The sequence below is a fragment of the Mobula hypostoma genome, chromosome 4 (assembly GCF_963921235.1).
Source record: "Mobula hypostoma chromosome 4, sMobHyp1.1, whole genome shotgun sequence".
In the NCBI taxonomy this organism is placed as follows: domain Eukaryota; kingdom Metazoa; phylum Chordata; class Chondrichthyes; order Myliobatiformes; family Myliobatidae; genus Mobula; species Mobula hypostoma.
In genome coordinates this window covers 136,638,235-136,664,380 of record NC_086100.1, presented here as the reverse complement: position 1 = coordinate 136,664,380, position 26,146 = coordinate 136,638,235, and the positions used below count along the sequence as shown (strand labels likewise).

At 39.1% G+C, this 26,146-nt stretch overlaps 1 protein-coding gene across 1 annotated transcript in view; it reads left to right on the top strand.

The window, feature by feature from the left end:
* usp38 (ubiquitin specific peptidase 38) overlaps positions 1-21,509 on the top strand; it is a 40,256-nt gene extending 18,747 nt beyond the window's left edge. The window contains exons 7-12 of the mRNA XM_063046595.1: positions 1,082-1,240; positions 3,808-4,001; positions 4,555-4,648; positions 5,262-5,368; positions 13,357-14,725; positions 17,812-21,509. Of these exons, the coding sequence (XP_062902665.1) occupies positions 1,082-1,240; positions 3,808-4,001; positions 4,555-4,648; positions 5,262-5,368; positions 13,357-14,725; positions 17,812-17,976 (2,088 nt within the window). The 3' untranslated portion in view covers positions 17,977-21,509. The remainder of the gene's footprint in view (positions 1-1,081; positions 1,241-3,807; positions 4,002-4,554; positions 4,649-5,261; positions 5,369-13,356; positions 14,726-17,811) is intronic.
* The last annotated feature ends 4,637 nt before the right edge of the window (positions 21,510-26,146 follow it).

The window sequence follows — 26,146 nt, the reverse complement described above, 5'->3', positions numbered from 1 at the left end:
TATTGAAAATTGCCTCCTTCCTGGGGAACCTTACAAGGCACTGGAGTGGTAATTTGGGGACATCTTGTCCCAGGATCACCCTAGCACTGTTTGACACCTTAGCATTGTTAAAGGCGTGTTTCCCAACTTTTAATTAGAACGTAGGACAGGCAGTGCAGCACAGGAATAGGTACTTCAGCGCAAGAAGTTGTGCTGAACTAATTAAACGAGTAATTAAATGTCTAACTAAACTCATCCCTTCTGCCTACACAATATCTGTATCCAGCCATTCTCTGCAAATTCTGTGCTTATCCACAAGCCTGTTGAATGTCTCTGTTGTATTTGCTTCCATCAGCAGCCCTGGCTAAGTATTCCAGGCAGCCAACCTTGCCCTAAACCTCCTTTGAACTCACCCCCTCTAAATCAATCAATCTATCTCTTGCTCACTCTCTGGCTGTCTCACCTCAACCCACCCCCACCTGTCTCTTGCCCCCTATCCTTCATCTCTCTGTGCTTTGCCCCCCCCTCGTGTGTGTGTGTGTCTCCCTCTCCCTCCCTCCCTCCCCCTCTCCCTCCCTCCCTCCCCCTCTCCCTCTCCCTCCCTCCCCTTCCCCCCTCTCCCCTCTCCCCCCTCCCTGCCTCGGGAGCCTCTCCCCGTCTCTCTCTGCTGCCGTCCTTCTCTCTCTCCTGCCATCCCTCCCCTTTCTCTCTCCTATCTCGCACCCCGCCCTCCCCGTCTGCCGCCATCTCTCTTCCCCCTTTCACTCCATGCACTGCTCCTCCCCCTCTCGCATTCTCGTTCTCTCTCTGCCATTCTCTTGTTCCCTCTCACTTGATCTTGCAATTGTAAAAACTGTGATTTTTTTTCCCCCCAGGAATTTATGATAGATGGGTAAGGAACAATCAGTAAAACAGTGATATAAATATTCATATTGTCATCATGATTATTATAATATATTTTCTGTTTTTGTTACGTACTGATAAAGAGAATAATCGTCTTGATGTAGGCGAGAGTAAATTGTCAAAACAATTATGAAAAATGTTAACCTGTTCATTTATATCTAGAATACTTGTGTAACCATATGAATCAATTTATCCACAGATTGTTCCTCACATTATAAAGCTAGTTCAGTTTCTGAAAGACGAAGCTTCACCTGCCAGCAGAATCTTCCTGCTGCAGTTAACTGAGCTGGTCCATTGTATGATGTATCAGTATTCTGGATTCCCTGATCTGTACGAACCCATCCTTGAGGCCGTTAAGGTATGAAGCTGAACGCTAATTACGGAGAATATACACTAAGTAACAAAGTATAACATTGAATACTTATGATAATTTATAATCAGAGCAACAATGTGCAGCTTTGCAGAAGATAATGGAGTTTAATACAAATTGTTTGCATATTTATTCCTTAATTTTGTGCAGAGCCTGACCACCTGAATAAAACCTGACCACCCAGAGATAAAAATTGGCAGACAGCCAAACTGTACCATGTTTAGCATCTTTGTACAAATCGTATTCCTTTGTTTTTACATAAAATATTGTATATGCAACTTGGCACAACAGTGTTTCACATTTAATAGGAGCATCGTTCAACTGAAATTTCAATAAAAAATAAATTACAAAAAAAAGTGCAATGAATGTTTTGTAAATATATCACATGTAATGAAATTGTTTTCCAACCACCACCTGCTGCATACTTCATCACTAGTGGCTCTGCCCGTGGAACTTGTTCAGTTTGATTCCATGCCATTTAATATGAAGGTATTTCATGCAACAGAGGGTAAATCTAATACAGTGGATTCCAGTTAATTGGGACCAGTACATTTTGGTTAATTAGTCAAAGTTTCATGGAAATCGTTCAAAAAGGTACGTTTATCTGAGTAACAAATTACGTATTTCAATGAACTATAAAACATATTAGTATGCTAACAATACTACAACAGTACTATAAAATTGTATTAGTTCCTAATATTTATCAGCAGAGGAATTCATCCAGTGTACACAGCCATGTTCTTTTGATTAACTGTACATAAAATCAGTGTAAGCAGCTGGGGTAATTGTTTTTGGCTACTGTCAAATCTTTTCGTGGCATCTTTGCAAAGGTCTGAAATTTCATTGCTTTTTGAATCAGTGTCCGTTACCCAAATTGTTAACATAACACAAACACACACAGCTGATGCTATTTAAAAACAGTTTGCTCTAAGCACAGTGCTCTAACAGTCAGAAAAGTGCACAGGACTGACGTTAGTTAAAAGCTGTTTGGTAACAGTCTCACATCCAATTAAGTGGCATAGTGTCTCAAATAAATGAAGGGAGCCCCAGCTATTTTATTTAATTAATTTTTGTTCTTTAAGATTTGTCACAATTAAGCTGCTGCCCTGAGTAACCAATGGTCGACTTAACCAGAATCCACTGTGTATGATCTTTAGTTATTTTTACTCGTGCTGTAATTCCATTTTCTGTGCTAATGCAGTAGCTGAAAATTTAATGATTCTGCATTTTTGAGTAAATCTGACCAGTTCCCCTGGAGGAGATTTAAAAGGACACTTTACTTCAGATGGATTGTGAAACTGGGCTGTGCACTTACAACATGTGCTTACCCATAAACATGAGGACATTGATAAACATAGCTGGATTTGTGTGATGATTTCTCATCAGCTCCCATTCACTGGGAAGCTCTGACTGACTTGTATATAAAGTGTAATTTTACAATCATTCAAGTCCTGCAGGGGCCACCACACTTTTTTTTAAAGATCATCCTCCATTGCCTTGACATTTGAGAAATGTTAATGCAGTGCCATATGGGGCAACACCTCTTGCAGCCAACACATGCCTTTTAATGTCCTCTTTGTCAGCCATGAGAGTACAGGACTGATCAGGTGATTTGTCCACAGGTACCTCGCGTTTCCATGTTGTTTCCTTTTGTTTCATTTATATCTGGTAATATTCATACCCATATCAGAGATGCACCTTTTGACACATACTTTTGAATCTTTGTAAATCATTTTTTGCACATGCCCCGAATCTCACCTTTCCCATCCAATCCTTGACTTTATATGACTTTTAAAAAGATATATTGAGGTTTTATTAAAGACTCAATCACTGTTTTGATAGTTTCCAACACAGGACACTTTGAGTAATTTGTGTGCAGTTTTGTGATGTTGGCTCAGTGGACATCACAATAGTTTTTCCTTTGTTTCACCCCTACCTCCTACCTTTTTATACTGGCTATCTCCCCTCTTTCTCTCCAGTCCTGATTGAACAGTCTCAACCCAAAGTGTGGACAGTCCATTTTCCTCAAAATACTTCCTGACCCACTGAGTTCCTCTAGCATTTTGTAAATTGTTCTAGATTTCCAGCATCTGCAGTCTCTCTCGTGTTGACTTTTCTTTTGTGTTTCTTTAGTTTCCTGCCATTTTGATTACACCATTGGAGCCAAAATAATACCCCATTATTACTGATTTAAAGAATTGGTACCACTGGCATTCCCCACGTATTCCTCCCGAAAAATCATGTGATGCTGCAGTTTTAATTACTGTGATGCGGCAGTTTCAGTTACTGGTGCTGCATGTGTTTTTCAAGTAGTTAAAGTACAGTAATGGGAAAAACAAATTCTAAGGCCTTGTACTGTTGTTCTCTCAAAAAGCAACAATACTCTGATACTCATAACCTTGATTTTGCTGCTGAGAGGTTTATTTTGATTGGCTGTTACTCATTTTTATTTGCCATTTGCCATTTGATGCTTTTTTCAAAAAAAGTCTTCCTTTTTTTGATGACTGAAAGTATTATGATTCTGTTATGTAATTATATGTAAATGACGTTTCCAGGATTTGCCAAAGCCTTCTGAAGAAAAAATGAAGCTCACTCTTAATCAAAGTGCTTGGACATCACACTCGAATTCTTTGGCATCTTGTTTGTCACGGCTTTCTGGAAAATCTGAAACAGGAAAAACTGGGTTAATAAATCTGGGCAATACGTGCTATATGAATAGTGTCATTCAAGCATTATTTATGGCCACAGAGTAAGTGAATTCATTGTGGAAATTTTGTATGGTGTTATTTTTGCAAGGAAATACCGAAAGTGTGTGAGGGGAAAAAAAGGAGTCAGTTTGATTCCACCTGCCAGGGACCATCTCATGCTTGGATTTATTTGAAATTAATTAATATTAAAAAGCAGGAGTGATTTTAGATATGTTAGAATGTCATTTTCCACACACTTTAATGTCAATAGAAAATGGATGCATCCACCTTCAACACTTCTCCAGCTGTAAACATCAGCAATCCTAGCATTGCCCCTTTGGTTACAGTACTGATTTGAACTGTGCTTGTTGGAATTGTGAGCAGGTTTTCTGTGCACTGCATCAGGGATTGATGGCTACAGTATAACCATAAGCATGAATGCTCAGTGCAACAAATTGGCTTGTTAATTTACTTTTGGGGAAAAAAATGTAATAATTCTTTTAAACCAATATTTGACCATTGTTTAATTAAATTTTACATTTGAGATTAAATGACAAGTTTAGGAGTTCAAAACTTAGCTTTGTTCCTTCAGTGTTCTCAAAACAAGTCCTTCAGTTTCAGGAGGTCTGTTTTGTCATTGAATCTAAATGGATCTCGCTCTTTGATGAGGAAGTTGCAACTTCTGTTTGCCTTTTTGGCACACACTCAGGTAATTTTTTTTTTAAAAAGGTTTTTTTTTGTAGATATAATTTAATGGGATAGGTAGATTCTGAATGCGGTTATCTTTGTGCTATCTTGAAACTAGTTTGCTTTGAATTCTTTATTGTTTGGTAGGTTATTTGGGAAATGGTTTGACAATTTTTTTATGTTTGTGATGAAGTTACTAATGTTAACGTTGAAAATGTGGAAATTATTAGCAAACCTTATATTCTTAGTCTTAGAAAATGGATGCAGGAAATCATTTAATGTGAAGCATTCTGGCTTCTCTGATTTCTGCATTCTCCCTCAAACTATGTTTAATTCAGTCTGAATTTTTGTGTTATATTGTCCATTTAATGTCCATTTTTGCAAAATCACTATATTGATTGAGACGTTTACAAATTTGCATTAGCAAGCCAAATGTTAACTAGAAAATTTATGTTTTATATTTAAGGTTAAATAAGTTCAAAATCAATTTATTTGCAAATGTCTTTAAATTCCTCAATAGATTTAATGTATCAGTTTATTTCTGTGTTGTCAGTATTCTATGCATTTAAGTTGTTTGGAATAGTGCAGTATAATATGGAAATGCAAATTCCAAACATATGATATTATATCAACAGCGAGCAGCGTTTGCACCGCAGAATTTCTTTGAAGAATCAAGACCACCGTGGTTCACCCCTGGGTCCCAGCAAGACTGTTCTGAATACCTCAGGTTCCTTTTGGATAGGTGAGCACTTTTTTTTGTCTGGTAATCATGTCCTATAACTAAGCTTAGTAAATAAGATAACTTTTGTATTTTCATTCATGAGCTGTGCTTGCTGAATTGTCCATTGTTTGCGTCAAACAACTATATACAATTCTAGTGTCTCATTGGGTCCCCTTTTTCATTGTGTATAGAGGTAATTGTGTTTGAATGGTCTTGCCATGCTTGTGTGGCTTGGTAGTAAAGGTTCTGAATAAGAGATTTACTGTTTTAGCCTAGCATGGAAAATACAGGAAACCTTCTATAAAGACTCCATTCCATTCTCTTAGTTCAAGGGTTCTAACCTGGGGCCCATGGGCCCCTTGCTTAATGGTGTTGGTCCCTGGAATGAAAAAGGTTGGGAACCCTTGTCTTAGTTTGTCTTTCTCCATCTTATCTGTTCTGATGTTGAAACTTTCCAAGGGGTCTTCCTTTTTCATTTAAGTGTGGCTTCTCCTCTATCATATTTCATAGCACTATCTGTCAAGTGCTTCTCGTTCCCACATTTCTACGCATATCTCTTCTTGCCACCCTTCACAACCAGTGCTCTCTTTGTACTCACCATCCATTACAACAGGCCTCTACATTTAATGGATTTACACCACCTAAGATGTCTTCTTCCCCTGCAACATGTCAAAAGAACCATTTGCTCTGCAACTTCCTGATTTTTCTTCTTGATCTCCTCAAATCCTCCCTCTCTCTTGGCACTTCCCTATGCAACCTACTGTTTTACCTCATCCCTTCCCACTGTGACCCAAATAGTTCTTTTGTGTTAAAGCAACAATCACCTGCATTTCTTATAACCCAGTGAATTATTTTCGGTATTCACAATACAGTCCTTCTATATTATCACATTCATATTGGGGGACTACTACAATGCAGAACATCTCTGATCTGTTGACTAGTCCATCCAGCTACTTGTCTCATCTTTATCTTTGGCTTCCTGAATACCTTCTTTCTAGGTATTGCAGCCGTCAAGACTTAATACTGAATTCAACAATACAGCTATTTGTGAAAGAACTGGTTCCCCATAGATGGAAGTGATCTGGTGTGTATTTCCAGCATTCACTATTATTTTAAATTTTCAACAGCGGTGTGTTCTGCATCTTATTGTTTCAGTACTTATATTTTTTCTGGCTCTATTCTTCTCTTTCTCTATATCTCTCCTGCCCCAATTCGTCTTTCTTTATATACACTCATCCAGACATTATGAATCATAACCATTCAGTCCCTCTCCAACAAAAACAATTATACCAGGACAATCTCAGTCTGCAGCTTATCGAAGACATTCCCTTTGTTGTCTGCACACCTCATGACTGTCAGACGTATGGGCAGAATTAGTCCATTCAGCCCATCATAACTACTCCAACAATCAATTATAGCTGAATATTTTCCCTCTCAACCCCATTTTCCTGCCTTCTCCCCTAAACTTTTGAAATCCTTACTAATCAAGAACCTATCAGCCTCTCTTTTAAATATACCTAATGATTTGGCCTTCACAGCCATGTATGGCAATACATTCCACAGATTTACCACCCTCTTGCTCAAGAAATTCCTCTCGTCGCTGCTCTAATAAATGCCCTCTGGTCCTAGACTCACCCACAACAGAAAACATCCTCTTTACATCCACTCTATCTAGGCCTTTCAATAGTCAATAGATTTCAATGACCCCTCCCCCACCCCCCCAATTCTTCTGAACTCCATTGAATACAGGCCCAGCGCCAACAACGCCCCTCATGTTAACCGTTTCATTCCTGGAATCATTCTCATAAAACTCTGGACCATCTCCTATGCCATGTGCTTGCCTTAAAACCAGTCGCTTCAGTCAGATGGGGCTTGTCAGCTGTGGTCGGCAGCTTATCCAACAGAAAGAAAGCTCTAAATCTTAAATCTTCACTGCTTTGCATCTGTACCCACTCATGGGGATGGCTTTGGGAGTAAACCCTGAGGATAAATCCACAGCTGGAGTCCCTAAGGCAGTTCTACGTTGAGTTCAGCACCGACTGGCAAACCTACGACACCACTGGTGCCAAACTGTATCTGTTTCTGTCATTCCTTTGGATTCATGAACTGCATAGATAGATAGATAGACATACTTTATTGATCCCGAGGGAAATTGGGTTTCCCTCGCAAGGGAAATCGCAAGGGGGAGCCTGCTACATGGGCAACAGCTTCTCTCCATATCATACTGCCCTGGCTTGCGTATCACGTAGACAGCTAGGACACAATATTCATGGTCAACCCCGACCCACGGAAGGCTTCCTCAAGTAACTTTGGTGACATTAGAATAAATATATTAAATTTTTATTAAGTATTTTAATGTATTAGCAGATTAGTGGGAAAAAGTGGCTTCCATTTACAGAGTGCATTCCACAACATGAAAGCATCCTGAAACGTTTCTTACTCCATGAATTACTTTTGAAGTAGAATCACAAAATTGTACTTTGAAAGGGAAAATGAAAGAAACAATTTAAACTAATGGCACAATCTTCAAGCAGCACAGGAGAGAGCAGGGAATTCGAATAATCAAATTTGAATCTACTGTTGTACGGTCTGGAGCGGGACACAAAAGCAAGGGTACTCTAATGAATCTTTTCTTTGCTAATTAGGTCTATTCTGGATTTTTGTGACCAAACCTGAGCACTATATTTCAAACATGATTAATAACCCTTATTAAGAGTGAGAAGCTGTATTAGAACAGTTCAAGGGACAAAGGATTATGGTTGTTTAGGACTTGAAACCCTGTTTTATTCTTAGAGCTGAGAAGGAAAAAGGTAAATTTAATTAGTGTTGAAAGATTGGACTTTGTTAACTGCTGAGAAAATGTTTTGATAAATCTGCTTGATAACCAAAGGACAACTGACAAGAGGATTAGTTTCAAAACGAAGAAAATTTGTTCAATAAGTTACCTGGTCATATATGAACAGACCATTGGTAATTTCAAAGCTGAATTGTATTTATACATGAAAGAAAATTTCAGAATAGAAGAAAAGGATTGGAATTTTTATTGTGCATTCAGATACTGACAAGGCTAGCAATTTTTCTGCCCATTTCTAATTAATCACTGAACATTGGCTTGCTGGGCCATTTCAGAGGGCAATTCAGAATCAACTACAATGCTAGGTCTGGATTTGTATACTAGTGAAACAGGATACTGGTAAATCAGATACACGAGGTCTGCAGATTCTGGAAATCTTGAGCAATACACACAAAATGATGACAGAACTCGGCAGTCAGGCAACATCTCTGGAGGGGAATAAACAGCTGACGCTTCAGACTGAAGCTCTTCATCAGGACTAGAAAGGAAAGGGACCAAAGCCAGAATAAGAAGATTGGGGGGTGGGGTGGAATACAAACTGGCAGTCGGTGGGTGAGATTAGCTGAGGGGAATGGTAGATGTGTGGACGGAGCAGGGGGAACGATGTGAGGAGCTGGCAGCTGATTGGCAGAAGAGGTTAAGGGTAGGGGCTTGTAAAGTTGTCCATAGAATATCTGTCTCCAGCAATAGATCAAGAAAAAGGAGAGGGGTGTCAGATGGACCATGTAATTTTAAGCGGAGGGTGGAAGTTGGAGGCGGAATTGATGAGTACAGCAGGGTTGTAGGAAGCAGTTCCAATGCAATCATCACTGTAAGGGATAAAATTTCTCTCTGGGTACTCTTCAATCTGACGGCATGAACATTGATTTCTCTAACCAGGTAACCACCCCTAGTTTCTCCCCTCCCTTCTTGTTTACCCCCCATTTTGGTGACATCCCTTTTGTTCTCCCCTGCCCTCATGACATGCCATCGTCTCCCTTTATTCCATTGTCCTCACTAATCAGGGTTTTTCTACAGCCCTTTATCTCTCCCCCCCACCCCCCATCACCTCACAGCTTCTCCCAACATCTCACCCACCTACCTTCCTCCTCACCTGGGTTCATCTATCACCTGCCAGCTTGTACTCCCTCCACCCCCCGGACTCCTTCTGCTTCTGCCCCCTTCCTTTCCAGTCCTGATGAAAGGTTTCAGCCTGAAACGATGACTGTTTATTTCCCTCCATACATGCTGCCTGACCTGCTAAGTTTCTACAACATTTTGTCTGTTTCTATTAGTGAATCAGATAATTTTGTGGCTACCATTATTGATACAAGCTCTTAAGTCCAAACTTAATTAGTTGAATATAAGTTTTGGCATATGAACCCGTGTCACCAGATCAATTGTTGAGGTCTCTGGATGCTAGTCTATTGTTAACCACTTCACTTTTATTTAATTAGATAATTACTTTTAAACAACAGATGTAGGCATACTGATCAAGATGACCACTGCCTTCACTAATACTTTGTTTCATATTGCCATAAAAAAAATCTGCTCCTTGCTACATTCTTTCATGATGTAATTTACTGAGAATCCCCCAGCATCTCCCAGATTGTGGGTAATCAGTCTTCCCATACAATAGGAGAAGACTCTGTAAGATATAATTAGAGATGGGTGGACGATATTGTCACTGATTTGGCTTTTCTTCATAAAGTATGGAGTACACCAGGGGTCCCCAACCTTATTTGCAGTGCGGACCGGTTTCATGTTGACAATATTTTTGCGGACCGGCCGACCAGGGGGGCGGGATGGTTGCTAACGGACAAGAGTAGCAGTCAAATACATTGCGTTTACCCCAAGAAAGACTAAAATGACCATGAAGCCTTGCGCGGGCACCAGTGCGCATGCGTGCACCTGCCGATTATTTTTCCACAAATCGTTTTTGGCAATTCTGTTCGGAGGGGGGTGTTAATCACGACCGGAATATCGGTGATACGTGGCTAATACACTCAATTTCGTTTCTAAAAGGCTTTACCTAACGAATTTAATATTAAACGCACAGTGCATTTTCCTCGCATAAATATAGCGATAAGTCAATTATCGGGGAGGACAGGGGAGCTTGAAGTAAGAGTAAGTAACGAACGTCCAGTACAATTGTCAGAAGCAGGTTCGATATTATCATTTAAAGAAAAATTGAATAGGTATATGGACAGGAAAATAATGGAGGGTTATGGGCTGAGTGCAGGTCGGTGGGACTAGGTGAGAGTAGCGTTCGGCACGGACTAGAAGGGCAGAGATGGCCTGTTTCCGTGCTGTAATTGTTATATGGTTATATAAGTCAATAGCATCATAACATTTTAAGTAACGTTTGGATATTAAACACAGCGCATATTTTCCCCGTATGAACTTATAAAATCATTGCAACGCACCAATATCGCTGAATCAGTGGGAGCCCTGGGTTTGATTTCGTGCAACAAGACGGTCCTATCGAGGGGTGATGGGGGACAGAGATACTCGAACGGGGTTCCCTATGTCCAGTCTAATCCGCAATTTAGTTTTTGTTACATTCATCGCAGAGATATGTTGGAAATGGAAGCAACGTTTTTGGTGCTTCCGTAGCTATCTCAGGATATTGAGCTTTGACTTTGATCCAGAATGCCGACAGAGATGTTATGTCAAACAGACTTTTCAGCCCGCCGTCATTTTCAAGCTCGAGGAGTTGATCTCCTTCCCGCACTGACATGGATGACGCGCGCGTAATGGCTCAACAGTGGGCGTGACAGGGAATGGGGAAAGGTGCAGCTGACAAGGAAAGGTGCCGCCTGTGACAGGGAATGGGGAAAGGTGCAGCTGACAAGGAAAGGTGCCGCCCGTGACAGGGAATGGGGAAAGGTGCAGCTGACAAGGAAAGGTGCCGCCCGTGACAGGGAATGGGGAAAGGTGCAGCTGACAAGGGAAGGTGCTGCCCGTGACAGGGAATGAGGAAAGGTGCAGCTGACAAGGAAAGGTGCCGCCCGTGACAGGGAATGGGGAAAGGAGCAGCTGACAAGGAAAGGTGCCGCCCGTGTCAGGGAATGGGGAAGGGTGCAGCTGACAAGGAAAGGTGCCGCCCGTGACAGGGAATGAGGAAAGGTGCAGCTGACTCATATCGCCAAATCATATCGTTTCCTCACGGCCCAGTAGCGCATGCTCTGCGGCCCGGTGGTTGGGGACCGCTGGAGTACACCGTTCGTACTCAAGGTTGATCCATTTTCTATTTTATTTTCTTAAAGACAGTTGATGTAGTTAGGCCTGTGTTCTTTTACTAACTTGGCCTTTTACCTATACTTCACGTAACAGGTCATCTAGATCTCCACTGTACTTGAGTTTTTGACCTAATAATTGAAGATCAAATAATTGGTCATCCTAATGTGCCCACTTGAAGTTGAAATATGCAGAGATTATTCATGATTGAGTTCTTTGTAAATTTTGACAAATAGAGACTAATAAAATATTGAAGAAAAATATTTAGAAATTGGTCCTCTTGCTCGTGGTTTGAAATTAGTCCACTGAGTCTACAGTACCCTAAATTAGATGGAGGCTATAAATGTGTGGCTTTCATTATATTTTTTTTTGATTGACCATTAGAGATTGGACCATTTATTCAACAACAATACAGTCAAAACCGATCCTTACCAAAAGAATGTTGCTCCCTTGTTTCGATTGTCTTGGTCAACCATCTCATGTTGACATCTCTATCTTGCATTTCTCTGCCTTGACGTGCTCCTCTCCAAATTCAAAAATCTTGGCCCAGTTCTTGTATCTTGGACTATCAGAAATTGTGCTCAAGATTTTACAAGCTTTGCAAAGTGGATTAGTTGCTCAAATTTCTGCTCAAGTCCATTTGGATATTGCCAAACAGCTCACGAACCAGCAGAGTAGGGCATTATTTTCAGAATATTTTTCCTGTTCATTAAAATGCTTATTTGTGACTCACCCCTACAGCTGTAACAATTTAAAACATAGAAAATGATTTTAGTTAAAAGCTACTCAGCCATTTAGTAGTACAGTGAGCTTTTCAAAGATGTTTATTGAAAAAGCAACAGTTGAATTGCAGTCTTTGACCTTGGGAGCAGTCAGTTTTATGACTGCAGCCTGCTTCCAGCACAATGTTTTTACACTGGATTTTATTTGTTCTCGATATTCCAGGATCTAATGGGTTGCCTTAAATAATTTTAAACCTATTACTTAAAGCAACCCACACGATCTAAATTGCAACTTGGTGAATCTATAGGTCTATGATTTCCCTTTACCCTGTGCTCCAAATCCAGAGTTCTCATGGTTAAGTGCTTGGGACATTTTCCTGCACCGCAGGAGCAAGTTATTGTGATTTGTGTTTCTATTTTTAAGAGTATCAGAAAATCTGCTGAGAAACTGAAATTTTGTTTGAAAGTGAGAGCACCATTTTCCCTATGTGAACAGAAATTGGTTTCTTTGCTTAGTAACAATATCCACCTAAGTGAATATCTTGATACTCTTGAGTTTTCTAATAGGTTACTGTCCCAGACTTAATAAAATAACTGAAGAGATTGATTTATTACTAGAGGACAGTATGACTCAAAATCCATCAAAATTACATGTAGCTCTGAATTCTTAAAGAGCTGCTGAACAACAGATTTTAGTTTTCACATTGAGTAGCAGATGACCATTAAATAGACTTAATAATATGAACAATCTGGGTCTGTGGGAGATGGGTCTGAAAAAAATGTTAAGTGCTTTTAGATTTTATTTTAATTTAAACAATTCATTTTAAAAGTGTTATTTCAAGAAAAAAAGTAACATTTTTACTACATCTACAGACATAACAAAATATTCCAGTTAATCCTTTCATAGGGAATAGAAGGTCAAAACAACAGACCCTCTGACCCATCTTTCAATTTAAAATATCTAATCCTCAGGATTTACTCGTATCCTCCTTTTATATGCAAGTTAATTTAAAATGTGGTCAGGAATAGATTGGAAGTATTTAACTGTGGGGAAAGTGGGGACTACTTCATGCAGAGTGAACCATTTTCAGCATGTTAAATTTATATAGACTTGTAAATAATTCCATTGCATCTTAGATGTGTTTTCCCTAAATTTCATTTATATTGAACATGATTTGTACAAAATTGTTTACTGCTTATTCTTTTCTCCCTAGGTTACATGAAGAAGAAAAAACATGGAGGATGCTCAATGAGCATTCCTCACCAACCCGTGAAAGTTCTGTATGTGACTGCAACTCTCAAAGGCATCCCCAGGAAGCAACATCTCTCACTGAACCAGATCTAGCAAGAGCTGATGGAAAAACACTTATCGAGAAAATGTTTGGAGGCAAACTGCAAACCACAATACACTGTCTAAACTGTAAAAGCACCTCTCAGAAACAAGAGGCATTCAGTGACCTTTCATTGGCCTTTCCTCCATGCCTTGAAGACATTGTAGAAGCTAGATCAACGCAAATGCTTGTCCCAGCGGAATATGAAAGCACAATGCCTACATGTTGTACTGCAGTAGTCTCTGACTCTCTTCAAACTGAACCTTCTGTAGTTCATGACCTTCAGGTGGAAGAAATTGGACATAGGTCAGAAATGGAAGACGAAATGCTTAAAACATTTCCATTACAATCCATTAATTCTGCGGATTCTTCCAGGGTGCCAATGCAATCTGATAAACTGGTCACAGTTCACAGCAATAAATCTATTGAGCAGAATGACAAAACCAGGTCTGTCCCTAGTCTAATAAACTACTTTCTGGCCCCAGAGATTCTCAATGGAGAGAACAAATATTACTGTGAAAACTGTGCCTCACTACAGAATGCACAGAAGCTGATGCAGGTAGTAGATGAACCTGAGTACCTCATTCTCACTCTCCTAAGATTTTCATATGACTCAAAAAGTCACGTAAGGCGAAAGATCCTAGATGATGTGGCACTTCCACTTACTTTACAGTTGCCAGTTGAAAAGAAAACTCCAAAATCATTAGCGAACACTCAGTCATTGCTATCTGACTCACCTGAAAACCTGCCTAAAAAATTGAAACCTTCTGGTTCAGTAGATTCAAGCGATTCCCAATCAGTGTCTTACCACCTCTGTTCTATCGTCGTGCATTCTGGGATGTCATCTGAGAGTGGCCATTATTACTGCTATGCCAGAAACACCAATTCAGGATCTGTAGGTCAGTTGTGTTACAAGAATGGCCTTGCTGATTTGTCCTCTCCTCCAAGTTACATAACAGATAATGACAATTCCAGTACGTCAGTTATTTGGCACGAACCAAACTGCAAAGAAACATCAAAGGAATGGTTTCTATTCAATGACAGCAGAGTGACCTTCACGTCCTTTCAATCTGTTCAGAACATTACTAATAAGTTTCCTAAGGACACGGCATATGTCTTGTTTTATAGGAAACAAGATGCTAATGGTGGTATATACCCAAGTACAGTAAATGGACTGTGGGTGAATGGAGAGCCACCACTGCAAAAAGAACTCATGGATGCAATTACTAAAGACAACAAGCTTTATCTGCAGGTACTGTATTTGGCGAATGTTATGTCCCAGGTGAAGGAGTTCCACAAGGAGAAACATTATTTGCAGTTATTGTTAGAGACAGGCACTCCTGGCTATGTAGGACAAATAGATGCAGCATAAAACCTCCTTTATACTGGTAAAAATCATCAAAGCAGCACCTTTCTTTTTAACCTTAACCAACCCCATCTCCAGCAGAGAAAAGCACCAGCTACCTGAGTGAACAACAACCAAATTGAAAGAATGTTAATGTCATTATCCAGCTGCCAAGGAAAGATGGGCTTTAATGGCCAAATTTCATTTTACATTAAGACCCCTACAACTGCTCAGTCAGCGTCCTTTACCACATGTCAAGATGAATTAGACCATGGTACAAAAATGTTAGATTTCATTTTTTTAAATGTATATAGCACAGAAATGTACTGTATTTTTATGTTTCTAAACTCTAATCTGACCCATGGGGTAAATCACAATTCTGCCAGCTTCTCTCCCCTTTTGATCAGTACCTCAGTAAGTTTGTCCATTCTGTGCTTGAAACATAATGATGAAGAAATCACCAAGCCTGATTGTCAGTCGGTATTGTGCTTGCTAACAGAGGGAAAAAAAGCTAAAGATACTAAAAAATAAATTGATTGAGCACAACGTTTCAGGCAGCATCAGTGGAAAGAAATGGACTGTCGATATTTCTGGTCTTGAACGTTCAATCCATTTCCCTCCACTGGTGCTCCCTGACCCGCAGAATTTCAACAGCAATATGTTTTTTGCATCTGCAGCCTCTGCTGGGGCTGAGAGAGGAAAATTTGTCACGTTCCTGGCTCCAACCCAGCAATCACTGTTGATGTGAACATGATATGTAAACAAAATTCTAAAATCCTGCACAGTGACATTCAGCTGAATCTCTCTGCCAAGGCTTAACGTATAAATAAGAACAACTTGGACAAAGTACTGAAGGATTTACCATATCAACAGATTAATACCTAACACCAAGCCAGTGTGATCATAATAAATGGGTAAAATTGGAATCTTGCTTAAATATTAACTCCAGTCAATGCAATATATCATGTTGCATTGTTAATGTAGAATACTATGGAATGACAGTGAAATGTTATTTTTACTTCTTTCATTGATTGAATTTTTTAATTTGAAGCTTGCTGATGTAGAAATACAGTAAATGGAGACGAGGTAACTTATCACAAAGTGGGTTAATAAATTAAGCTTGCACCTCCTTTGGACCTTTAAAAATCTTAGCTGGAGTGACAGTGGAAGATTTGGAAATGGGCTACTTGGGCTGCAAATTAAGGAATTAGATGCAAAAGTGGATCATATGGGTCAGAGAATCTGCACTGCCTTTCAATAAGCTTATAGTTGATCTGATCTTAGCCTCATCTCTACTTTCCTGTCAGTTCTTAAAATTTCTCTTAACATCAAAAACTTATCAACCTTGAATATATCTAATGACTCATTCTCACTTCCAACTCCCACTGGCAAGATGATGGAAATTGTTGATATAACATCAATAAATGATTTAAGAGCTCAACCGAAGAGTTTACAGCCCAACAATTATTGAAGCAACTGTAGAGTGTGACTATGGGCCTAAAATGGGCAAATCAAAATATTTTCTTACTGGTGAGAGATTCATATGTGAGGAACATTAAAAGGATTTAGCAGTCACCAGCCATTTCTGGCAGTTCTACCTATCATCCACCTGTGATTTTGACCAAATATTTTTCTCCCCATTGGCATCACTGGGAATATCCCACAGCTCTGCAATCAGTGACACATAACATAAACAAATAAGCATAATCTGCACTGACTATCACATTGACCCATTTGGTTTCATCCCATCAGAGAGAGTTGTTTAACCTTTCTCTGGAAGTGAAAAGTAGTTTGTTTTTTATGCTAATTCTAACAAAGAGTCTCTGATCTGAAACACTAGTACTGTTTTCTTTCCATAATTGTTGCCTGACCTTATGTTTTCATCATTTTTCCACTTTGATGCTAGAAATCTGCAAATTTGGTGGGTTTCTTTTCACTTTCACTTTCTTAATACCCTTAGAAATTATCAGCATTGGTTCAAAGTTTGCCCTTGGCATTGAAGGAATGCAGTTAAACTCACCAATAACTAACCACAGACTTTTTGGGGGTTTATTAGCAGAGCTTTCTACTAATATATCTGTTCCAGTGTAATGCTCTCCACAAGGGAATTTCCTTTTCTGAATGGATGAAACAACAATGAGGCTCTTCGACAAATCAAACAGAAGTAACCTCACTGAGACATACAGTATAAATGTAAGGAAGGAGCTATCAATTGCATTTAGCTAGTAAAAGCAAGAAATAAAATTAAATGCAGCTGAGATTGAGATAAAAGACAAAGGGTGAATAAAAGGGCATTAATTCTTTTAATTCTTGTTAAATCCGCAACAACAACAATTTACTGCATCAACTCACTCATAAATGAATTGGCCCTAACTTCTGTCAATTCTAGTGAAGAACTGGTGAATAATTAGCGGACCTTCTCACAATTATACTGATTTCAGTGAGGAGGCTTATCAGACAGGACTGCAGTTAGCGTTCTGTGGAAGAACAGAGTAACTGTATTACTGTTACTCTTAATGTGACATTCTCCCTATACCTTTATATTACCTTGACCCCTTTGATGTGCTCTTATTTTTAAATGACAAAAGCAATCTTTCTTTTAAACTGTGGGCAATTTGGTGTTGTAGGCAATTGCAAGCTACTTTTGACAGTGAGTTTATAGTCACTTCATCTACCGGTTAAATCTTATGCATTCAGCAATGACTTTTTTTTCAATGAATTATTAATCAGTTGTGCATCACAAAGATTTTATTCACACCTCTATGAGTGTAAGTGGTGACCATGTGTTGTGAATACTCAGAAATATTTTCCCTATTCCAAATCTAAGGACTTACTAGATGCTGTGTAATTTTGCCTTGTGGAGTATCAAAGGTGTGACTGTACCCCCTTTGGGTTGGATCATTATGATGTGACACTTTGTGTTTAAGGATTTAAGCACTTCTGACAAGCAATACAGTTGGAATAAAAACTGATTTTTATTTTTCTTCACATAGGAACAAGAGCTAAGTGCTCGTACCAGAGCATTGCAAGCATCTTCTACAACGTGTTCATTTCGTCCACATAGCTTTGATGACAGTGACCCACCAGGGAGCTGTGGCCCAAGTGGTGGTGGCGGAGGAAGTGGTGGGTTTAATACTATTAGCCGTCTTGTCTTCTGAGAATCATTCAACAAGGCCAACTTTCTTCCCCTACCCTTCCCTCTTACTGATAAGTGGGGAAGTATGAATCAAGTCACTGTTAAGGGTCAGAATATATTACTCTCAAGATATTTCCAACTGTTCCACTTGTTTATCTCAGCCTTTTTGGCATTGTGAGAAACAGATTGATGTGTACTAGCTCTGTTAGGTCGGGGGGAGGGGCAGGGAAGTCAGCTAAAACATACACGATTGCAATAATTTGTAAAGTTTATAGGTTTCTTAACTTTGCTCCTAAATTTGGCCATACCTATATTTGCATGTTTAGATTAATTTTTGTAAATAAGCATTCAGCATTTTAATGTGTATTTGTATAATGGCTGTAAATACATTTCAAGTGAACTTTTCAATCCATGTATTGAAAGTATAGAAATAGTAATTTATGAATTGCCACATTTCCGGCATTGGATTTCTTCGATACTTTTGAAAGTGTATACAGCATCTTGTAACTTCAGGGAGCATTACTTGTCATAAATTTGATCCACCTCAACATCCCATCTCCACCACCACCCACACAACACAGACTCCTCCTTGTGTTTGTTTATCTGTGCCTTGAGATCTGTACAGACCAGGTACATTTCAAAATCCAGAATCTGAAGGTTATATTTTTTAAAAACAACATCCTTGGCAGAGGCAGAATCACTTGTATATTTATCACTGATGTATCTTAACATCTTAAATCTTGTTTACGTTTTGAAGTTTCTAAGAAACCCTGACATCACTTGAAAAGATCTTGCATATCCACACTAAATCCAGGAGAGTAATAAAAAAATTTTTCCTCTGTGTTTGTTCATGGGTAATGCAGTGATTTAACTACTGAATAATTCAATACATTGACAAATTTATGTTGGGAATTGTTCTACCATTGTGCTAAAAAGTTTTGAAAAACAATATTTATAAATATTTAAATATATAGGATATGTGATTAGCAAAACAACATACTGGAAAAATGTCAGCTTTTATTCAGTAATAAGTTTTCACTAAATTATTGATTATTTTTATTTTAGAAATGCTTTGCTATGCTTTAGGATATGAAATTTAAAAAAAATTGAATTCCATTTTGGATATGATTTTTCCCTAAATATATTCGCACCTAGCAATAATCAGTTTCTGCGGAATGATTTTTTCAACAATTGTTTGTCTTCATTAGACACCTCTTATCAAATACAGATACAATGAAGCTATTCATCATATTATCAATGGAGTTTTACTTTGGAACTTGCTTTTAAAATAACTAATGGATTGTTTTCAAAGATTCAAGATTGTAGAGGAGAATGAAATAATTTTTAGTTTGGATACAATGCAGCACAAAAAAAAGGTAAAGAACACAATAATAAAAAAAAACACAATAAATATAAACACAGTAGATTCCAGTTTATTGGGAAACATCAGGACCACTGCACTTTGGCCCAATTAAGTAGCTGCCCCAATTAGCCAAAGTTTCATGAAAATATTTAAAAAAGACAAACTACCATTTAACTGAGTAACAAATTAAGTATTCAAATGAAACACGGAACAAATTAGAATGCTACCAATACCACAGGTGGTTATCCATTGTATCCAGCGATGACGGAAAACCTGTGCAAGTGGAGAAGCTGTTGCACTGGGACGATTCCACTCTCTCAACCTCAGAAGTCCGGCTCCAGTGGCTTGAGTAGTCGTCACACTGGGGTCTTCCTTAGTTGCACTGGAATACCATGACTACCTCAGTGCCTCGTCATCCCCTATGCTCTCCACGCAGCATCACTGAACTGCCTTCCTCACCCATTGGATGTCATCCACCCAGTCCACCGGAGCTGACAGCGTGGTAGGACAGGCATGTCCTTATTTTACCGGGATATGAAACCCACCACCTAACCTCAACTGATTTAACCTACCTGTCGAAGTGGTGTATAGGGTGTGGTCGCTGTCATTTGCAAACAGCTACGTGGAGTCACAGTGAGAGCCGAGAATCTGGTGGGACAATAGGTAACAATCAAGCTGATTCTTGTTACCTCCAAATTCTTTGTAGTTCCTAACTCTTTGAAGTAGTGAAATAGTTTCATTTTTACTCCTGGCTGTTTCTGGCATTTCCAAACCTGAATGCTTGAAGCCACAGTGAGCAAAACAGTTCTGAATTGTCTTACTGTTTATTTCTTGCCAACTATCAGTGACAAAGCACTGCTTTTTGAACACAAGCTCACATAACTGATACTATTTAAAAACTGTTCACTCTATAAGTACAATATGGTGTTTAACAGCCACACTGACTGGTGTGCGCATGACTGACACTAGTTAGAAGCTGTTCAGTAACAGTCTCCTTTCCCAATTAAGTGGGATAGTATCCCAAATAAATGAAGGGAACCCTGGCTATTTTTTTAATTAGTTTTTGTTCTTTAGAAGTTGTCCTAAATACAGCTGCCCTGATTAGCTCATGGTCTAATTAACCGGAATCCACTGTACATATGGTAGCTTATGTAGATCGATTGTATGTCCATAAAGTGATGCTAGGCACAGGAGTGTCTGTACATAAGGTTACTCTGCCAGGAATTAAGTAGTAATGGTTAGAGGTTATGGAGGGATGGGTTAGTGGGCGGAGGTATTAATCAGCCTTACTGTCTGGGGAAAGTAACTGCTTTAGAGTCTGGTGATCCTGGTGTGGACGCTGTGCAGCCTCTGACCCGGTGGGAATGGGATAAACAATCCCTGAGCCGGGTGGGTGGGATCCATCATGATGATGTTGGCCCTTTTCCAACACCTCTGTGAAATATTTGTTTCACAAACATGCAGTGTTCTTTTTGTTCCCTTTTTATACCCCAGAGATTGGACGATAAAGCATAACTTGTTACATTTTTGACTGCTGTTATTAAAACATTGGCAGCACTTCATTTCGAATTTTACTGACTTCAAAGTGCATGCAGGTGTTTTGTAGTTATAAAAGGTGCTACTTTAGTGCGAGGCATTTCCTTTTCTCTCGGGAGATGAAGAAGGGAAAAAAGAGCTAATTGTTGAAAGATTAAAATAAAAATGCAAATCTGGATATGTGTTCTGTGAGTGAGCCTAGTATTTGGCACAATTTACAGATGTCAATTTTTTTATGTTGGGCAAAAATGTTTGATATTTCTCCCACAGCTTATTTAGAAGCGGTGTGAATTTGATGAGGCTTTCTTGAGTATTGCAGTGGGTAGAAGTACTCATAAGCAGCCAGCGATGCTGACTGAAGTGTCTGGCTGCTGTAGCTAAGCCTGGAGTGTTAGAGGTGGGAGAAAATGGAACAAGCCAGTCACTTGCCTGTTAATAAATGTTGTACAACATTGAAGGTATGTTTTGTTTGTAGTTAATTAACTTTACCAATAAATTTAGTTCCCAGAACCTCAAAAGGTAGAACTCCATTCTTTCTGCAAACTTTAAACTATTAATATCCAAGCTTGGTATAAATTTAATAGTGTTTACAAAAGAACCCAAAGACGAACAATTGCCCTAAACAGGAAATTGCATTCCACATCTCACACATCTAATCTTTCTGACACAGTATCTTCAGGTAAGAGTTATGATCCTGACAATTCTTTTGTATTTGCTGTCTCTCCTAGATATTGATTGGATACATTCATCATCCTTGAGGTTTATTGGCATGCGAATTCAATCCTTTAGTGGTGTGCAATTGAAAATGCTCTGGATGAATCAGCACCTAATAGTGACTATTTTCAGGTGGTTGCTGGAAATTTTACCAAGAAATTTTGCAGAGCAATCAGACTTGCACATCTGATGTCTATCCAATTGATGTTATATCCCTGTGTAATGCTCCTTTTGGAGACCTACAGGAAGAATTGAGCCACATTGTCAAAATAGTGATCATTTTAATCACTCTAACCTTATCATACTGTGACCATACGAAGGCAAGTTCCAGTACTCATCTTCCATCTCTCAGCAGTGATCCATTTAACACACTTGGCACAATATATAGTAATCCCCTACTGAACTCAGTGTATTCAACTACCAGAAGGCCTGACTCTACAATTTTCTCATTTCTCACAGCCCTAATCCTCCCAATTTCAACACCTCATAGGCACCTTTTGTCCGACATCCGGGCCAATCAACCTTGCAATGACCGTAAAGCTCCTCCAGACAGCTGACTTTCTACCTTCCTTAAGGCATTAGTAAGAAGGATGGTGGAAACCCTACCAATTTTTTTAAAACCAGTGTCTTGTCACTCATGAATTTGAAGCTTCATATAGAATCTGTCACATACACTGGATAAACAGAAATTATTTCATGAAATTCATGTTTGTTTCATTTCTCTAGCCTTATGGCCCAAGATCCTGTTTTATTTGCTTTACTACAGACATACAAAGCAGTGATTTTATTCTGTCTTTTAAATTTAGTCCAGGTAATCTTTCAGCCATGACAATTCATGCAATTTTGGGGGGGGAAGTATGGTTTTAATTAGGGACTTTTATTTGTGCTGGTTAAATCAGCACTAATGAATTTTGACTCTTCAATATGGTTTGAGAACCATTTAAGGAAATCAACCTGAAGCTAAATACTTGTTGAGCTAGAATATAATCCCTGTTCCACAAGTTGTAATTAGTGATTCATTTTAAAGTTTTGAAATACAGGAACATGGGTGGAGCCTTTCATGTATTGTTGGGTCACAATAGGTCTGTAGACCAACTCTGCTTTCTTGAAGACACACAGTTGTTCAGAGGCCTGCTTGAAATCCTCCACAATAATAGGGAAAGCATTGGGGTGCACTGTTCTGTGACTGCAGATCACAGTGCCTGCCTGACCTTGACCTGAGGAGGAACGTACACCACCACAAGGATGCTGGGGGAAAACTCCCTTTGCAGATAAAATAGGTGACACTTAACTGCTAGATGTTACAGGTTGGGCGAGCAGGATTGCCACATCTGTGCACCATGATGTTAATCATGAAGCATACTCCACTTCTTCTGTCTTTAAAAGACCGAGCTTTCCCGTCTTTGTAGTGAATGGTGAAGCCCTTGGGTTGCTGCACTTCATCCAAAATGGTGGGGGTTAGCCACGTTTCCATGAAGCAAAGTACACAGCAGTCCTTGTTGTCCCTCTGGTACAGCAATCTTGCTTTGAGGTTTTCAGTTTTATTTTCCAAAGCCTGTACATTCGCCAGTAGGATAGGCAGGAGTGTTGTACTTGTCCACCTTGGCAGTAAACATTGAAATTGGGGGGGGGGGCGGGTTGCTGTTGGAGTACCCTGGGTAATTGCAGTGCTTTTTGCAATTGGTTCACACTCCCGTCAATGTCCAGTGATAGTAGAGTGAATGTTCAGGGCAGTTCTTGGCAAGCCAATGAAGTGACCGGTTTTGTTCAGGATGGCATTCAGCTTCTTGAGAATTGTTGGAACTACATATCCAGGCAAGTGGAAGATATTCCACCATGCTTTTGATATGTGCCTTACAATTGGTGCAGAGACTTTAATGTGTCAGCAGGTGAATCACACATAGAAGGTTCTAATTTATTCATATAGCTTTGTACTCCTATGCTTGGTTAAGTTCAATTTCTCATCCATGGTGACATGGTATACTGTATATGGGGGGAAATGTCAATGGTAAGACCCTTAAACACTATCTTCACATCTACTTTTGATCCAAAACAAATTGCACCCAATAAAAATCTGTTAATTTCCGCCTTATGGTTGTTTCACTTTTTGGGAGAGTTCTGAACCTTCACTGCATTTGTTGCAGGAGCATTTGACTACAATTGTCACTCCAAAATAACTATCATAATTTTAACAGTGTGCCCTTTTTGTTCTTGAATATTGGGCTAGAACTAGTGGCATTTACTTCTTTGAAGAAGTCTGGGGCTCCTGTGCATGCATAGCGGAATTCAGAAGTCCTAAACTTACACATTAAAAATATGAGTTCTAGCAGTTCACTCTTTCCAGGTTGAGAAAGTTAGTGAAGTTGTATCTTGCTGAGGTGATTGTTGCACGATCTCCGAGACTACAATGTCCATTGATTTCAATGGGTATTGTAGAGCTATGACTATTAAGGAAAAGAGGCTGGTTACTTACTTAATTATTTCACTGATTTAATGTCTTTAGTGGTTAATTTGTTTCAGCGTATTTCTTGTAATCAACAATTCCAGAAAAGCTGGCCATGGTGTTTTCAGGTGCAAAGCTTCCTTGTTGCATTATTAGAAGCCCTGCTGCTACTCATTTCATCTCATGGGATGCAAGATGCTCTGCACCAGTAAGCCCTCCACAATTGGATCAGTCAAAATTGAGCCAGTAATAAGATCAATCCACCCTATCGAGTTATTTTGTTTGTTTAAACAGTTTGATTAAATCATGCCTTGATTTAACTGCAAGACTAAACATCTCAAGTTTATATTGAAATTGGAATTGGTTTATTGTCATGTGTACCGAGATACAGTGAAAAGCTTGTCTTGCATACCGTTCATACAGATCAAATTATTAAACAGTGCACTGAGGTGGGACAAGGTAAAACAATAACAATGCAGAATAAAATGTAACGGCTACAGAGGAGGTGCAGTGCAAGTAACTAGGCTCTAGTGATTCTGTAATGTATCGCAAAGCCAATATCTCTTTCCAGAAAGGGGTCCTAAAAAACCTCTTTAAACCTAGAGTTTAAAACTCCTTTAGTAAATGACAACAATCCATCTTAAGCCCTTTTTCTTTTTTTTCCCTCCCCTTTAATATTTTTGGTGACTCCAAACTCCCTCACATTTTAATCGTTCACAATCTGTGATAGCTTCAATAATTTTTGGGATGTCAATTCCTGATCTCTTAAATCATTTATTGAGTTGACTAGAGCTGAACGTGAGAAAGAATTTATTCTCTCAGCAGATTGTGAACCTGTAAAGAATAAGTCATTAGATTTATTCAAGATTGAGGCAGACAGTTTTTTTTACATAAAAGGGGAAAGTAGAGGTGAGGCTAAGATCAGATCAGCTGCAAGCTTATTGAAAGGCAGTGCAGGTTTTCTGACCCTTATGACTCACTTTTGCATCTAATTCCTGCACCATTAATGGTCCAAATCTTTCACTGTCACTCAGGCTAAGATTGGACTATAGCTCCAAACTCCTTTAATCAAGAAAGGTAAAGTTAATGTAGGTGCTTAGGTAACATTACTTTCCAGCTCTTGAGATTACAAAAAGAAAGATCTGCATTAGATATGTTTAAAATTTTAGAACTATCCATCCAATAATTCTTCATTGACAGGTCACACCAATTTGAGAATTTTGCAATCACTGAGAGTTTATGAACAATAATTTTACAGCTACCTATCACTCAGGCTTTTTGTATGAATTTTATCCATTTTCTATGACATAACCACAAAACAGTTTGAGATCACTGATCTGAATTGCACCAATGAATCAGAATCAGCTTCGGTTTCTTATCACTATTATTATCACTTTATTATCACTGACATGTGACATGAAATATGTTGTGGCAAGGGGTACAAAGACAAAAATAACAACAAATTACAAAATAAATAGCACCAAAAAATGAATACTGAGATAGTGCTCATGAGTTCATGGACCATTCAGAAACCTGCTTGTAGAGGGGAAGAAGCTGTTTTTAAATCAGAGAAAAGGTCTTCAGGCTCCTGTGCCTCCTCCCTGATGGTAGTAACAAGTAGGAACACGTTCCAGACAGGGAAGGTCTTTAATGGTGGATGCTGTGTCCTTGAGGCACCCCTTTTGAAGGTTGTCGATGGTGGGAGGGTTATGACTTTAATGGAGCTGGCTAAGTCCACAACACTGCAGTCTTTTGCAATCCGATCCATTGGTGACTCCATACCAGGCTCTGATGCAGTTAGTCAGAATGCCCTCCATTGTACATCTGGAGAAATGTGCAAGAGTATTTGGTGATGTACAACATCCCCTCACACACCCAGTGAAATAGTACTGCTGGCGTTCCTCTTTCATGATTGAATCGATATGTTGGGCCTGAGATAGATCCTCTGAGATGTTACCTAACCGCATTGACTGTGGTCTTAGAATATGGAAATTAAACCCAAGAATAAAATAATTGTGATCCAACATGGGTCTGTTAAAATAATCAAATCTAAAATCAGGTTTGGAGCATGTTCAACAAGTATTCATGTCGAAGGACAATGCAATAAATGGACAAGAAGTGTTGTTGTGGGATAAG